We start from the raw sequence: 17576 nt of genomic DNA on the forward strand, positions 1-17576 counted from the left end.
ATGCATTCTTTAACTTAGAACGAATCCATTAATCCATAAAAAATCTCCATAATTGGGCCCCGGTTTGTGAAAGCTGCCACGTTGCCATATTGCGCCGCCACGTTGAATACAGTGGCTGAGATGGATATCGACATCTCGCCTAATCGTGTTTTACGTATGTGGCTAGAGACCAGCCACATACATAGTACACCAAAGCTGGAGCAGACGTTCAGAGATAAGAGAACTCATAGGTGTTAGTGTGCTGTGGAGGGACATTAAAATTCATGCCTGCCTCTTCAGACCTAAGATATGAATGATCATACCTATATTTTATTTTCAGAGAAGGGGTCGCCATTACCAATGAGGTGAAAACACGAAGGAAAGAGACAACGCTACTGACATGGTATTAAAACGTCATCCTCTTCCACCTCACCTCAAGCCTCTCCTGACTTGACGTCGGGGCTCTAACACATGAAAATGAGCATAAACACTATTTATGCACACTAATTTATGCACACTCCAATGTTGTTACTTATTGACAACAGATTAGACATGACTCTCCCCTCAGTTGTTGCTGTTTAGCTGGCTGAACAACAGCAATGCCTGGTTATAAGCTAACATTATGCCAGCTGATGTTAGTCCTAAGTGTCCTAAAAATGACACTTAAGACAATGAAACAAATGGCAGCCAGAGTTGTTTGTCCTATAGCAGCCACCAGTATATAGGATTGAACACTTGAATTGTGAGGGTAAGAAAACAGAACAGTTGAATGCAATCTGCAATCTAGTGAAAATTTAGACATGAAGTCCTGGTTGTCTATCAGCAACCGGGACTTTTAGAACAAATATTCACTTACTTCTTTATTACTGTTGGTTGCATAGTGGTGCTCAATGTTGCCTCATAGCAAGAAGGTCTGTGGTCCGTATCCACCAGCTGGCTGGGCCTTTCTATCTGGAGTTTGCATGTCTATGTGGGTTCTTTTTGAGTGCTCTGGCTTACCCCGATAGTCCAAAGAAATGCCTGTTAGTTTAAATGGTGATTGTAAATTAGTTGTAGTTGTGAATACAAGTGTGATTGGTCTGTCTTAGCTCTGGTGTACCTCCCTGCGGACAGTGTCAGGTGGGAGTCGCTGGTCCTAAACTGAATAAGTAGTTCAGAGAATATTACAAGATAAAATAGGAAACAGAATGAGACATTTTGCATCCTATCTTTGCAAATTACATTAAGAAGAAGAAAAACTGGGAACCATGGCCCTGATGCTCTCAAGAAAACATCACAAGCTAATTCAGCTCTACGTACTGCTTCCTTACAGATCTAGAGACTAAATTTGTGCATGCTGTGGAGGCATTTTTAGCCTTGGTGGAAATTACTTTTTCCTACTGCTAATATTTATTTAATCATATAATTAATATATAGAACATATTATATTTGTTTAACTAAAAACCTTGCATTGCCTCAAATACTTTGCACATTTATTATGTAACACTGCTGAAACCTGATGCCTAAAAAGCTGTTTCCAACGCACCGTAGCACACACCATAAGTGGATGAATCCTCAAAATATCTTCACTTTTGCTCTGAGTGTGGCGTCCTTTTTTGTTTCCCAGCTGGGTCTGAGAGGTACTGAAAATGCCTCCTGCTCGGGGCATCTGAAAACAAAGTGCAGAATGCAGCAGTCGGTAATGCATTTAGCACAGATGGATACACAAATAAAGAGCTGTTTATGCAAAACGGATGCACACCAATGTTTTGAAAGTGTCCAGTCACTCCATATTTCAGTATTTTGCTGAATCTCGCCGCCTCCCCCCTCTCCCCCCCTCTCCCCCTCCCCAGTCAGTTCCTGTCAGACCTAATAGTGTGATGTCTCGTCTTGAACGGAGATGACCAATTTTAGACTCAGTCATGGGTGTTAGAATCGTACAACATGTTGAGGAGACTCACAATACATTCAGGCAAAAAAATTATTATTAGGAGAATAAAATTTTTATAAATATCGACCATTAGCCCCCGGTTAGACCACAAATTTGAAAACGTAATTACATGCCTAATTCAATGCGATTATTATGTATTGCAGATGATTAACCAGCTCAGCAATATCAATCCGAGCAATTCACATAATACCAAGTTTCAATTCATATTGAACAATTAGAATCTGGAGCAAGTAGTCATAGTACATACACAGCCTCAGGATTAGTATAATAAAATATGGTCAGATGAAAGCAGTTTTTATGGTCAGTAAGTACACATATTAATGTATTTATGGGCTGTTAGGCTTGTAGAATAAAATAACAAAAAAAGGGTAAAATCACTTGATTAAAAGGATAATTTATGGCGCAAACTGAATACTGAAAAGTCATTATTTTTTGTGTCGCCTCCTCCAGCTACGTAGCATTTTCCATGCCACAATCTGACAAAGGACATTATTATTAAAAATTATTTTCCTGGCATTTCCACTGTTCTGGCTGCAGAAAGAAAGACAACATGGGAGAGAAGGAATAACATCACCCAAGGTCAGGAGCTCTATCCATACCCATGTGTTTTCCAGCAGGAGACACGATGAAAAAGAGTCCCTCGGGGCTTCATTGTGTTATCCAATCGCTTCTGTGACCTTTTTAAAATGGATGGTGCAGTTTTTTTTCTTTTAAATGAAATGGCTCATAAAGAACTTGATCAATTATGCAATCCAATACAGCCACCAGCTTTTTTCAGTTATCTAAACACATTTGGGGATAAAAAGCTGAGTCATTTCTTTGTCATTTTTTTTGCCTTTATTTCGGATGTGGTATTTTCAGACTCAGGTTTTGGCGGCAGTGAGATTTTTCCCACTTTGGTAACACTAAGGCCACAGTCAGTATTATCTTTTAAGGCGCAGACTTCAGATTGTCGCTGAGTCAACACAGATTGGCGATGTCTCGAGTCGCATGGCATTATTCACGGCTTATATTCACCATCTGGCACTAATGCAAAGTTCTCAGCTATTTTAGCAGCAGCTTCAAAAGTAAAAAATGTATTTTTCATTCACTTATCCTCGGGCACAATCCTCAACGCAACTCGAAAACAATGTCGGACAGAAAAAAAAATCATGAAGATAAGACGACAGATAATTACTGCATTTGTCTTTGTTAAATCTGATTATTTTTTATTCATAGCCCAGTGCCTGCTTCTAAATATATTAAAATAATGAGCTAAACAAGTAAATATGTGGCGAAACAAGAAAAGCTTTGATTCTACAAGGATGTGGAGCTGGTTGGGAAGTACTAGGACAAATGGAAGTTTCTGATTAATTGCCGTTCTTGTGCTCTTGGTAAATTTAAAGTCTCCCCCTTCTGTGATCGTTTAAATGATCAAGTTAAAGGCTGTAAAATGTTAAATGTCACAGGAAGACATTTCATGGAAACCGAAGATGTTTTTACATTGCCTTACAGGCTGTTTGAAAGTCTTTCATAATACCAGCAGTGATTAAAAAAAATGCCCTTCATCTAACTTTGAGATGATTCAAGTCTTGTTCATTTATTACAAGTCCAGGCACATGCTTCTTTTTTCCTGGGCAAAGAAATAAAATTCTCACAGATTTCTTTGTAAAATGCTTTAAATGAAAGAGGTGGCTGAAAAAGCATGATGTAAGAGTTTGCTTTCTTACAGGATTTTAACCCTGGCGTTCCACATCGATACTTGGACCTTGTAAGAGAGCACGATCATTCCTGTCCTGAATGGGAACACTGGCTTGCCCTACATATGTGGGTATTTGCATAGTTACTTTGCATAGATGCAAGTGAATCCTTTTCAGATCCTGAACCGAGTCTGCGAAGTGCAGTCAGAGAGAATTTGTCTCTTGCCCGGGGCAGCTGAAAACAAACCAAATTTGAGCATGCTGCTTTCTGCAGAGCAAATTAGTACAGACGAAAACACAAACCAGAAGCCCCACATGTAAACTTGAATCACAAGAGCACTTTTGCAGCACTTGGTTTCCCCTTTGACTTTCCCTTTTTTCCCTCTTCTTTTTATGTTTTAGCTTTCTCCTCCCCTCCTGGTTGCTTTCTGTCGGCGATGAGAGTACGACAGCTTGTCCTGATCTTACACGACCAATTTTAGATTTAGCTGTGTGAGACAAAATTACACAAGCATCTGAGTGGACATGCAGCAAGTCCCGGTCATATATATACTACACACGCCTGAGTCGAACACAGTGAGCACTCTTGTTCCTGGTCACGTACTAGAAACACATTCTTTCTGTTTCTGCCTCTCACTACTAGAGCGTAATTACTCTCTTTCTCTCTCTCTCACACACTCTCTCTCTCTCTCACACACACACACACACACTGCAGCAGCAAAGCAAAGCCCCGCTTCACACGACCAGTGGTCTCTGACTCCCCGATCTCTCATTTACCTGTTCCATCACTTTTCCTCGCTCCTCTTTTCCTCTCCTTCGCACTCCCCCCCCTCCTCCTCCTCCTCTCATCCTCGACTCTGTTGCCACGGTAGCAAAACCTGACAATGAGGGAGCGAGAAACGGAGAGAGAGAGAGAGACATAGAGACTGAATGCCATCTGAGTCATTTAATTCTCAACCTGTGTGCAGATGTGTGTGTGTGTGTGTGTGTGTGTGCTTGCTTGTGTGCGTGAAGGTGAATGTGTTGGATGTGTTTTTGTAAATCTTATGTGTTGTGTGTGTTTGTGTATGAGTTAGTGAGAGAGTGAGCGCGGTGCGTGGGTGTCTAAGTGGGAGAGCTGCGTGGAGTCGGTTCAGCGGTTCATCGCAGAGCTGTGGCAGTGCGATGGGCAAACGCATCACCTTTGTCTGTCTCACCGCACGTAGCCGGGCCATTTCCGATTTCTATTTCATGTTCGCCGCACGTTGTAATTTTAAAGTAATATCCTCTCAGTCAGACACACAAAATTTATAACTCAGATATGCTTTTGTGATGCTACACACTTTCGCTGGCTGTACATAATGTTACTTTGCATCAACATCTCCGTGTTAATACGACGTCCTCGCGACACTGCATCAGCTCAAGTGATGCTAAATCAGCTTTATTTGTATAAAACTGTCATGACATACAAATATCTCAATGGGTTTACATGCTGACTGTGGTGCTCGCACAGCTCTCTAAGAAAAAAATACTACTGACACACACAGACACACGCATATAGAGGGAAAAAAATCCTTTAGCACATGAGCAAAAAGAACAATGAAAAGAATCCTCAGGAGAAGCAATCCAAAAAAGACATCCCTCCTCCGTGGATGGCCGGCTGTGCAGTAAGGAGCAGCAGTTGTGAAAAAGGCAACTACTATAAAAATATCACAAAATTATAACAGTTAATAAAAATTCAACGCTCAAGACATTTCTACCTCAATGATAGGGACACACTTACATAAATTCCTATAACTAAACACGTAAAATCCGTTTATGATGAACGGGAAAAGATTTTATATCCACTCTGACGTCCACCTAATAGCCTCCACTGATTTAAACTGACAGCGCTCTATTCTTACTCAGACATTGTTCTCTTCGCAGTGCCCTGTGCAATAATATCACTCTTATACATTCCAAGGCTTTGCTCTGAATGCAAATTTTAGCTCTCCAAACAAGCCAGGGGGCGAGTGAGTTCAAGGAGAGCTCCCTAATTGTGATTAAAGTGCTGTGCTTACATAAGCCACAGTTGCAACAAGTGGGAACTGCACCGACAGCTGGATACAGTGAGCGGCACATCTTTTTCGAGCAGTTTGTGGTGAAAGCAGTGAACCGAATGTCACACACACACAAACTCACGCGTGCACACATGCCTCGGCTCTGATGTGAACAGCAGGTGGTACATATGCATGCAGGAGGGCTGAAATGTAAACTTGCTGCTGGCGCGTGCAAATAAATAACACGAAGACGCGCATCGGAACTCGGATATAGAAAAAACAAATCAAATGACGCACTTACATGTGAGCAAGCGAACACACACACACACACACACACACACACACACACACACACACACACACACACACACACACACACACACACACACAGAGTTTTGTTTGAGAGTTTGGGCATGTGCGTGCAGCTTTCGGGTGCCTGTGTGTACGTTTGTGCGTGACATACTCGGATGTGACAGTGTCACAGGAGCACGGTGGTTCCCCAAGCAGGCGGTGTCACCGACTGAGGGCCTCTTTGTCAAGGAGAACACTGGGAAGAATTTATCCATGTTCAATGAACAGAGAGGGGGAGAGAGGGGGGAGGTGGGTGAGGGGGAAGGGGGAGGCTGTAACAGAGAAAGTGCACTGTCGAGATTGAAGAGACCGCTGAGAGCTAAGATGGGGAACGAGAAGAGAGAGGTCAGTAAAGAGACAGGGGTATAGAGTGTTCCTGAAGATGAGACAAAACAGATCGAGGCTGAGGGAGAGGAGATACAGGGATGGGGGAGAAAGCAGAGAGAGAGAGAGAGAGAGAGAGGAGAAGGTGAAAATGAGAGATCAAAGTGTCTGCAGCACTGCTGAAAGAGGACAAGGTGGAGACATATACGAAATATATGGAAGTATCTGAGTGACTTGGGTTGGCCACAATAGTGGAAACACCTGATGCAGTCAAAAAAGCCATGCAGTAAATCCTGCTAGTGGAATAGTGATGATGATGATGACGATGAGGGCTTGTTTTGCTTTCTTTTTGCCAATCTTCTTGATTATTTGTTACCTTCACATTTAACAGAAGCTGGGGTAACATCTTCACCTTTTCTGATCGACAGCCCAAAATCCATTTACAGTCAAAGGAAATTGTGAAAAATCAACACTCGATTTGCTGGATCCAGCAGTGGTTTGGCATTTATTCTCAGAAGGGATTATCAAGATTGATTAAAGATCTGTAGAAAATAAAGTTACCTTTCTCAGAGACTGCCAGCGCAGAATTGCCTGTCATAAATTTGGACAGTCATGTGTTAACGGTGCAGGATGAACCGTGCCTTTTCAGTTGCAGCATCATGAATGGCTTTCTTACAGGAAGCTGCAGGAGTTCACAGATTTCATCAATGCAATGACGAAATAAGTGTTTGCTTTTTAAAACCTGTAACCCCGGTCGATCCTTCGCCTCAGACTGTGGGGTTTCAGTTGCCTCGCAAAAAAAGGATTTTAAAGATGTTAGCAGAAGTTGATGTTTTGCAGAAGCTCTAATGATAGGGTTGATTTAACACATTTTTTTTCAGATTGCAGTTTGCAATGTTGATCTCGAATGAGAGAAACTCTTAGCATAAAACAAATATTTAGCACCGTCACTTTTATTTCTGCACTATTTCAAATTTGAATGATTTACTATAGCTGTTCATGTTATTGTGCCCACTGCCTTTGTAAGGTTTACTTTGCATTTAGAGTAGTTTTAAAATATGAGTGGAAGGCTCACTCTTTGTTATTCTGTGTGGCCAAGCTAATATAACCTTTTACCCACCATTCTCCAGTCAAGTAAACATTTTCAAAAATCAAACTTCAGATAGACGGCTCACTGGTAGGCAGCGTCACATGAATAAATCATGGTTTCTCAAAATGTTCAACTTCACCTTGAAATCTTCAGCCTAAGTTTGAAAGGAATGGCAACGATGATGTTAAAATCCTTAGAAAGAAAAGTGCATTTCTGAAAAATCAAAAGGGAAAAGAGGAACAGAGAGAGAAGGACAAAGCTAAGCTAGAAGAGAAAGTCAGAAATGGGGAGATTAGAGAGGTGCATCCAAGGTAAAGTGAAGGGGTCCAAAGCCAAAATGCTGAGTCAATGCGACCAAGAACATGTGCTTCTGCTTTGATATTAGATGCGACACAAAGAGCTCAAGACATAATTCTGCCAAGAGGGCCAAAGTGCAGGGTCCCTAGTACTTTTCCACCCCCACTGTACACAAACTACTCACACACACATGCACACAAAGACACACACATTAACTAGACCGACCACTCGGCTCGTTCTTGCTGTCTGGGGGTTAACGAATGCTCTGAAATGGCCTGACCGCGCTCATTCAGGCACGCTAGCCCAGCTGTCTGCAAACAGGCCGGCTCTAGTCAGCAGTGACTGTTAATTGTGAGAAAAATGAGCAAAATAGCACTTGTGTCCCATAATGGCTGGCGGTACAGTCTCCTTAAATCCACAGCCACTGAAGCCGTTCCACTTGCAAATTCAATTATAGGAATGATTCATCCTTCCATTATGATAACTGTCAGATTTTCTTGTGTCATACAAAGAGGCAGAAGGGGAAAAACAAATCATTCGCCAGCCCACCCCCCTGCTGAAACCCTTCTCCTTCTCCTCTCCCCCCCTCAAGCTGTATTTCTCCGTCTGATTTCTTTTTCTCTTTCTTTGCATTCCTCTATTTTCCCCCCAACTTCTCCCCTGCTATCGCTCATCCCGCTTTCTCTGCCTTAGTCTCTGTTCATCCTCTCTTCATCTGCCTGGGGGTGCGAGGCGAGATAGCATTCCCTCGTTTTCTGATTCTCTCCATACACCCCCCACCCGTCCCTCCCCTCTCTCCTACTCTGCCATACAACCCACCCACCCCTTCTCCCTCGTGCTCTCTCTAGATAATTAAGATCTCTGATTTTACGGTTTTCTCTTTCATAATAGGCTCTGCAGACACTATAAGCGAGCCGCCAAGTCTGCAGCACTTACACACAAACAAAAAGAAGCACACACAAATATGCATATGTTTTCAGACAGACACACACACACAGTAAGATGAATGCATGCACCAAACAACTAAATCTCCAACTGGAATGAATGTGCTCCACTCAAACTCTCCATTTTTCCTCTCTCTCTCTTTTATACACTGTCCTGCACACATGCACAAACACACACATACACACAGAAAGTCAGGATATTTATATATTTTAGCTTTTGTGTGTTTGTCAGCGGTGCCAGCATGTGGGGTGACTTACAGCAGGGTGCAGAATGAAAGCGAGCTAGGGGAGCTTGAAGCAGTGTTTTCTCTACAGCTCAGACTAGTCTGGCTCTGCTCGGCCCTCTTGCTGCTTCAGCTCCCTGCAGACTGACACCCGACTACTACAGGGACTCATCCATGTACTACTGTAGCAGTGGAGTTGGTACGGCCGCCAGAAACACAGCCCTCGCAAATTAAACACGGCAATAGTCTCTCAACATTTGCTCTCTATTTCTTTCTGACTGTGTGTTTCACCAAATTCCCCTCATCCTATTCTGCTGCGTTGCAGCCGCTTATTTTCTTTGGTTCACCTGCAGTGATGGAAGAGGTGCTCAGACCCAGAATTTCATGCCGCAGTTATTGCGGCAAAAACCATCATAGGTAAAATGTATTGTTGCAATGATAATCAGAGTTTCCCAGAAAACCATGAGTGCTAAAATACAAGTTTACACTGTTTTCTCTGGATTTCTATCACCCGGCAGTGAACTGTATGTTGCACCTAACATTACTAACATAAAATGCACTTTAAACAATAGAAACAAAAAGAGGGATTTAAAACATGAATTTATGTGTTTGAATTAGGTGTTTGTAAGTTTAAATGTATTGAATTGTTTGTATAAATGTTACTGCTGCACACCTATAAAATAGCCCTGTATAAGTTACATCCACAGTAACTAGAACTGGTGACCTTAGTTTTGATCATTGTTTTTCTGCATGACCAAGTCTCCTCTGGATTATTAAACATAAAGCTGTTTATAATGTCAGACAGTAATCATACTTGTTGGTAATGTGACAGTGTTTCACTGCTGATTATTGACTATTGTAATATCACTCATATATTGTCAGTAAAAAACCAAAATTCTCATATGGAAAAGAAATGTAAGAAAACCTTTGGCATTTTTAACATTTAATATACAATCATGTAAGTTTTCACTGGACTCTATGCAGGTCTTTGAAAATCTAAGTACATCCTTCTGTAGCTCTTAGAATCACTTATAGCAGCAATAGCTTGAATTCGTTGTTTTCTTTATAATTATTTTTTACATTAATTCAGGTCTGTGTGATTTGAGGGTATCTGTTTGTGTGAGCCAAGATTTAAATTCGGCTGAGTTTTAGCTGTTACGGTCGCTCATATGACTTTAGAACATTTTGGCATTCAGAGGAGTTCATGGTTGAATCAATGACTGTAAGGTACAGAGGTCCCGTGGCTGCAAAACAAGCCAAAATCATCAGCCCTACACAACTGTGCCTGCTAATTGGTATGAAGTGTTTTGTTAAGGTGCTGTGTTTTGTTTCTGCCGAAGGTGGTGGTGCTGTGGATTACGGTTAAACATCTTCCACTTTGGTCTTGGCTGTCCAAAGGACATTGTTCCAGAAATTTTCTGGTTTGTTCAGATCCAACTTTGCAAATCTAAGCCGTGCTGCCATGTTCTTTTCAGAAAGAAGAAGCTTTCTCAGGTAACCCTTCCAAACAACCACACTTGTTCAGTCTTGGTCTTATTGTACTGTCAGCTTTAACTGTTAACATGCTCACTGAGGCCTGTAGAGTCTGAGCTGTAGCTTTTGGGCTTTTTTGCTGTTTCTCTGAAGATTGCACATTATGACCTTGGAGTGAATTTTCTGTGATGTCCACTCTCTTTAAGATTGTGGCGCTGTGTTAACACTCACCTGAATGCTCCAGACTAGCAAACTGCCAAAACATCTGCTTTGATCGGTGGCAAAAGGCTGCTGCTTACTATCCTAATTCCTGTAGACTCAATAAGAGTGTACTTAGTTTGCCACAGAACTGCAGCTATGAAAATTTTTATTTTTCACGACTGGCCTCTTCTTCTTCTTTATCTTTCAGTTATTCCTTTTAGAGGTCCCCACAGTAGGGTGCCTTCATCTCACCCTATCACTAGCATGCTCTTCTGTCACATCAACCCTCTGAATGTCCTTCTTCATTACATCCATGAATCTTCTTGGTGGTTTAGCATTACCATCCAGTAAATCTTTTCTTGTTATCTTTCTGTCTTTTTTGCACAACTGTAATTCTAAAAATAAACATTTTGCTGTATAAAAAACTAGCAAAAAGAGGCTGCATTAGTGGTACATGAGACATATGACTCTCTGTTGTTTTTTTTCTACTTTTTTGGTCTTTGGGAAATAGTAACCATATGCAAAAATTACCTTTTCTGTATGATAGAATATAATTTATTATATGCACCACATTAGAGACTAGTTTTTGACATACAGTGTGAGTAGAATTTTAATGGTGCGGTTAGGTGAGATAATTAAAAATACCCCCTTTAATGTTGGGAGCTTATTCTACAGCAATGAGTCATATTTGTTTTACAGTGTGTTACACATTTTGTTTGGTAATTATATTCCTAAAAACAAACTATTTGATGTCAAACACATGTAGTGAAAGTAAAAGCACACATTTCCCTTTAAATTAGTGCAAGTATGAAGTAACTTAGATTAAAAAATACTAGAGAAAATTGGAAGTACTTCAGATTGATACCTGAGTACAGTCCTTGAGGAAATATACTTTTTCACCGCTGCCTTTCTGTCTCTATACTCCTCTGCGTCTCCTCCTGCAGAGACACTTTCCAATCTCTTCTCTCTGTATTCAATTTTACTCTTTTATTCCCTCATCGTCACAAGCCTATTCCCTCGGTTTGATTTTTTTCTCTTATTCTCCTTACTTCTATCGCAGATTTCCATCTTCTTCCTCACTCCCACTATTCCTCTCCTTGGAGTACAGAAACTATAATCTTCTCTGTCCAATGCTGTCAATAGCTCTCAATAACAATGAAATAGCACCGGTTCCTCCCCATCACTGATGAAGGCATAGCCTCAGTTTGGATCTTATTCGTCATCAGGGCAATCTGCTTCTTGGTAATAGCCAATCAAATGGCTCCTGTGAAATGCAGCGCTCCCATGATAGGTTCCCCATTGTTTTGATTGACTGCACCTGAGGGCCCGCCACTTCGGCTGGCCTCGATCAATACCCCATCACACACACGAGAAAAGCGCACGCTCATACATGCACTGGAATAAACACACGGACACGCACACGTGCACACACACACACAATTTGGTGAAGAGTAAATTGAGGAGGAAACCACTGGTACGGCAAGCAAACGTAATACAATAGCACCACGCACAGCTGTGTTACAGCAGCGTGCCACACTGAGCTCGTTGTGCGCTCAACTTTGAATTCGTGCACACAAACATGATGACAAGGAGGAACTTTAAACTGTTGGTGAACTTCTTACTAGTTTTCATCTTTGCCGTGACACACTGTGTTGAACAGGAATGATTTATGGAAAACAATGAGATGGAAAATTGCTCCCATATTGTGCTTCTTATTCTATGTTGTGTCACACATACAGATGGCCTCGCATGAGCTCTGCCTCTGTTCACTTTGAACTGCAGCAACCATAATGAGAGCGGCACAGCCATCTGCACGGTATGGTGTATGTTATTAGTATTACAAACATGTTGACGCGCACATTTGCCCACCCTTCGATTGCGAGACATGTAAAGTCAGGCAGGATGAATGGGAGGTCAGTTATTGCATAAAGAGCAAAGAAAAAGCAGAGGAAAGGGGAAGTGTGGCTGGTTTAGAAGACTGTGAAGATAGATTCAAAGCAGAGGGTTGCAGATTTTTTTGATGTGCTTTAAACATCAAAGTCAAACGAGTGTTGGAAAGGTGAGTGAGGTAAAAAAACAAAGATAACATGGACATCTCAAAGTGAATATGGCTATAAAAAAAGGACAGAGGGTGGAGGCGTTTTTATTCAACAAAGACAATCCTCGTGATCCGTGTCTTTGATGCACACACGGTGTATGCTCCAATAATACCAGCTCACCCCTGCATGCATTCGTCAGGGTCTCAGGTCAGCCCCCTATGAATCCATCAGCCCCCGTTCTCAGCTGCAAGGGTCAATTCAAGGTCCTGAACCTGAGTGTCCCCGCTGTCTGTCAAGACCTCAGACCAGTGAACGAGATGCTTGAAACAATCCCAAGTCAACACCCTCTACCACCATTACCTCCTCACCAACACCCCCCTCCCCCTAGCCTGTCTGTCACACAGCACTCCTTCCCCTCTCCTCTGTCTTCATCCCTCCCTTCATCTCTCCATTCTTTCACACCGCCTTGTCATGTTGTCAGTCAGAGCAAGGATGTGTCACTCCTGGAGAGAGCTGCTTAGCACCACTGGAGCTCAGCTGAGCTCCGTTTCTTTCTTTGTGTTTGTGTGTCTGTTTGAAGGTTGTGATGGAGGTTAGGTTACAAAAAAACACGTAAATGTGTATCTTGTGTAGTGGGGGTGTAAGGAATATATATACACTGTTCAAGGCAGTTGTCTTTGTCATGAACTCTGTGTTTCTAGTGTATTGACATATCTGTGTGTTTGCATTTGTTTGCGCTTGTGTATATATGTGTGAATGTACAATAAGGATGTGCATGACTGACTGCGTGACATCTTGCGTGTCAGCTGTGATGTTTTCTTTGAACTGCCTCTGGAGATCCCTTCAAGGATGCATCCTGTCACTTCTAAACGGCAGCCTTTCCACAGGAGACGTGAATAGAGCTGTGTGTACTGTATTTTATGATTAGACAGGCTGTATGCATAGGACTGGGCTGCCTTGTGAAGTGACAGTGAACATCTTCATAGCTGATTTTTAAAGTGTATTGTATGTGCTGTCGAATTACAGGTGCTTCCACTCCGTGGGAGTCTGACAGTGCAAATTGAAGATAAGCGAAATCATGACAATTTGAAGAGAGACCTCTTTAAAGCCAGGACAGTGATTTTTTTGTGAAGTAACATGTCGTGCATTCCTCCGCTCCTGCAGGTGGCGGTACAGGCAGCCAGCAGACCATTCTCCATGAGGAGCAGTAGAAGATGCCGGCTCTGCCAGCACTGCTGCTGTCAATACACTTCCTCTCCTTCCTGCTAGTCACCATGCCGCCACGCTCCCTCAGTCAGGCCCCTCTGCTCTCCTCTGTCCGCATGGGTGAGTGGCCACCTGTCCTGCCATATCCACGTAAAGGGGTCAAACAACTCTCAGCAAAGACACACTACTTCTTCTTCTTCTTCTTCTTTTTTGTTGTTGTTCTATATTGTTGTTCTCTATATGCGGAAATTACACAAATTCTATTGTTTTCTCAGTATTTGTGAGCTATTCGAAGGATGCTGTCAATCGGCACTATAAACGCCAAACACCACAACTCATCCGTGCCCAAAATTAATATCATGGCAAAAGGAAACTTCTTGAAGAGTGTTCCATCCATCTATGTATCCATGTATCCATCCATCCGGTTCAGTTCAGTTGACTTCCGTTCAGTTCAATTCATGAAGTGCCAAATCGCAACAGCAGTCACTTCAAGCCATTTTTTATATTGTAATGTAAAGACCCCACAATAATACAGGGGGAAAAAACGACAATCAAAAAACACCCCTTTAAGCAAACACTTGGCAACAGTGGAAAGGAAAACCTAACAGGAAGAGACATCCGCTAGAACCAGGCACAGGCAGGGCAGCCATCTGTGTAAAGTTGAGGGACGAGAGAAGGGACAAAAAAAACCCCACACCATGGAAGGGAGCCAGTGATTAATAATACTAATGATTAAATGCAGAATGGTGTGTAAACACATAACGAGAGATCCATCCAATCATCCATCCATCCATCTTCTTAAGTACCTACCTCCATAATGCAAGAGGAGGTATACAGCCTAGAGGGGTTCCCAGTCTATCACTGGGGCCTAAAGGTGTGCCAGCATATGGTAAATGTGTAAAGTAATGTGACCATCTATGTACAAATGTGTGCTGAGGCCTTGATCCAGGTTCATAGTTAGTAAAGGTACACTTGGTTGCTTCCTTATTTCCCACAGCAGATGGATCCACGTGGGCTTGGGACCAGCATTAGGAGTCCACTAACCTGTGACCCTCTGAGGCTGGCTTTGTGTCTCCCTCCAGTCTCAAACTAGGCACCACCTTGAGCCACTTAGCTTTATCGTTAATAAAATGGCATCATATTCAGTGAAAAAACACAAATAATGATAATATGTGTCCTCTCATGTAGCGCTCAGAAGCAAATCAAATAAGCACATTTCCCAAAATGTTTAATTTATGATGTTGTTTGGATCTGGCACACATACTAATCTGAACGAGGACGAGTACTTCATTCCTTTGGCAGTCGGTGGTTGTGATCCCTTTATCAGCCCCACTTGTCCACCCACTACACATTCCCACATCTACATGAGGATGGATAATATTGTTAACTCGTCTTCCAGCTTTACGCCTTGTTATGTTTTTAGCTTTCTCCTCACCTCCTCACCACTCTCCCACTCTCCACTGCCCTCCATCTTCATCCATCCATCCATCCTCTCCTCTGCTTCACCTATCTCTCCTTCCCTTTCTCCCTCTCTAGCTGCAATCCTGGATGACCAGTCTGTGTGTGGGCGTGGGGAGCGGCTGGCACTGGCCCTGGCCAGGGAGAACATCAACAGCGTGATGGAGGGTCCAGCTCGAGCCCGCGTGGAGGTGGACATATATGAGCTGCAAAAAGACTCCCAGTACGACACTACAGACACCAGTGAGTGGTGTGAGAATGACTACTGTGGCAGAATCACATTCCAGCAAACACTATTGTCCACTGGGACATAATGCCTCACAGAGAGTGAAAACTGGGGATACAAGAAGGTTTTATTGGTAGTCTTTAATATTAACAGTAATAGTGACAAATAGAGAGAAGAAGCAGGAGCAGCGATATTGCAGTACTTTAATTCTAAAACACTTCAGAAATGTGCTGTTATAGAGTTATAAATACATAAGATTGTATTTTCTCAAAAGCTGCCTCTTTAAAAACAAAAACCTCAAATGATACATAGGGTGATAAAACACCAGCACTTTCATGCGATTAGGAGCCAGTAAGGGATTTTGCTGATTAGTTTACATGTCATTGGAGACCAGTAATGGGCCACTAAGACTGTCTCATTAAAAACAGTGGACCTGTGCCCTCCAGTAACAGCTGGCGCTGTGTGCTGTGCAGACCATGATGAAAACAAATCATCAAATACTAATACAGATCAGCAGTACAGGCAAACAGAACGCAGCAGAGAGGCTGCTTCATGAAAATTGTATTGATATAGAGAGTGTGCAAAGACAGAAGGAAGCACTGCTGAATCCAACCACTGAAGAGATAGAATCCCTGCTCCTATTCTAATCGGTCAGCGACCCTGCCACAAGCGACTGGCAAAATGTCTGTGTGTGCTTGAGAAGGGTTGTGTACATATGTGCATGCTTGAGTTGCAGGGGTGTGTGTATGTGTGTGTCCTTGACCAATGGGCAGGAGACTCTGACAGGCTTGTTTGCTCAAAGCATTTTTTGGTCTCTGGATCAGAGAGCTCGTCATCTTACAGCTACAACTGAGGCGCGCATGCACACACTCAACCCACACAGGCCTTTACACATGCATGCACACACAAACCCTCTCTGCAGACGCTTATGCACATTCACACACAGATACAATATGAGCATATACTGTAAGCTCGCACTTATACAGGCGTACACACTTTTGTAGAAAGCGGTGAGCTGCTGAGACGCACTCATTGGAATCAATTAATACAACAAGCTAATACACAGTAAAGGAAAAGAATCACAGTTTAGTCATCAGGCATTTTTGATGTGTCTGTGAATAATTTTTAGATGGATTCACAAAAACATTGTCAATACAAAAAGAGCTCAGCAGGGATTAAGAGAGAGAGTACAAAAATCTGTCAGTAGGTATTTTTTAACCTCTCACTGGATAGTACTCCCAGTGTTGCTTACACGATATGGACACAAGCATTGGGCTAAACCTGTTAATCTTTGAATTTAGGTGTTTTTTTTGCCACAGGTGTATAAAATCAAGCCCTAACCATGTATTCTGCCTTTATAAACATTTGTGAAAGAATGCATTGTTCTAAATGTGGTATTGTAAAGATGCTACCTTTGCAAATAGTCAATTTAGGAAATTTCTTCCCACTAAATATTCCAGGATCAGCTGTTGCAAAGTGGAAATATTTAGGAACCACAGCAACTGAGCCACAAAGCACGTAAAGTTACAGGGCAGGATCGTTGAGTGCATAAAAGTCAAAAAGCTTTGCTGACTTAATAACTGCAGAGCTCCAAATGTCATGTGGCGTTAACCATTGTCTGTCATGGTCACTGCTCAGTGCAAAGTTTCGATTATAAAAGGAAGGTTTAGGAAATAAGTCTAAATCTCGGCTTTGTTTCCCATATATTGAGCTATATGTTCAAAATGACATTTAAACCTTGAACAGATTAGCGAACCCTGCATTTATGTGCTCCCAGGAAATTATATATATTACACAACCATTCTCAAGCTGTTCTTTGACTTCATGTGCTTTTAACTCAGCATGTGAAAACCAAATAGAAGCTAAAATAAGGTGTTGTCATTTTTATAAAAACAATTTTTTAAATAGGTGATTCCAAGAAATAACTACCTTGGCTGAGGTGTTGTCAAGGTTACGGCTAATAAATAACTTTTCCAACTAACCATGGTAACTTTGTATGGATGCAAAGTAAATGTTACAAGTTTATACCACACTAGAAATTAATTGTTAGCGAGAAAGTTGATATTTATTAAATTAGTTTCTTTTTTTTAGTGTCCACGGCATATTTACTCTCTTCTGCCATGTTTTTATTTATGGC

The 17576-nt window shown here is 42.0% G+C and overlaps 1 protein-coding gene across 2 annotated transcripts in view; it reads left to right on the forward strand.

The window, feature by feature from the left end:
- Positions 1 to 17576, forward strand: part of grik5 (glutamate receptor, ionotropic, kainate 5) — a 91953-nt gene that overhangs the window by 34658 nt on the left and 39719 nt on the right. For both annotated transcript variants that reach the window (XM_063486041.1, XM_063486042.1), the window contains exons 2-3: positions 13714 to 13875; positions 15292 to 15456. In XM_063486041.1, the coding sequence (XP_063342111.1) occupies positions 13764 to 13875; positions 15292 to 15456 (277 nt within the window). In that variant the 5' untranslated portion in view covers positions 13714 to 13763. The remainder of the gene's footprint in view (positions 1 to 13713; positions 13876 to 15291; positions 15457 to 17576) is intronic.

Source organism: Pelmatolapia mariae, linkage group LG10_11 (genome assembly GCF_036321145.2).
Source record: "Pelmatolapia mariae isolate MD_Pm_ZW linkage group LG10_11, Pm_UMD_F_2, whole genome shotgun sequence".
Taxonomy (NCBI): domain Eukaryota; kingdom Metazoa; phylum Chordata; class Actinopteri; order Cichliformes; family Cichlidae; genus Pelmatolapia; species Pelmatolapia mariae.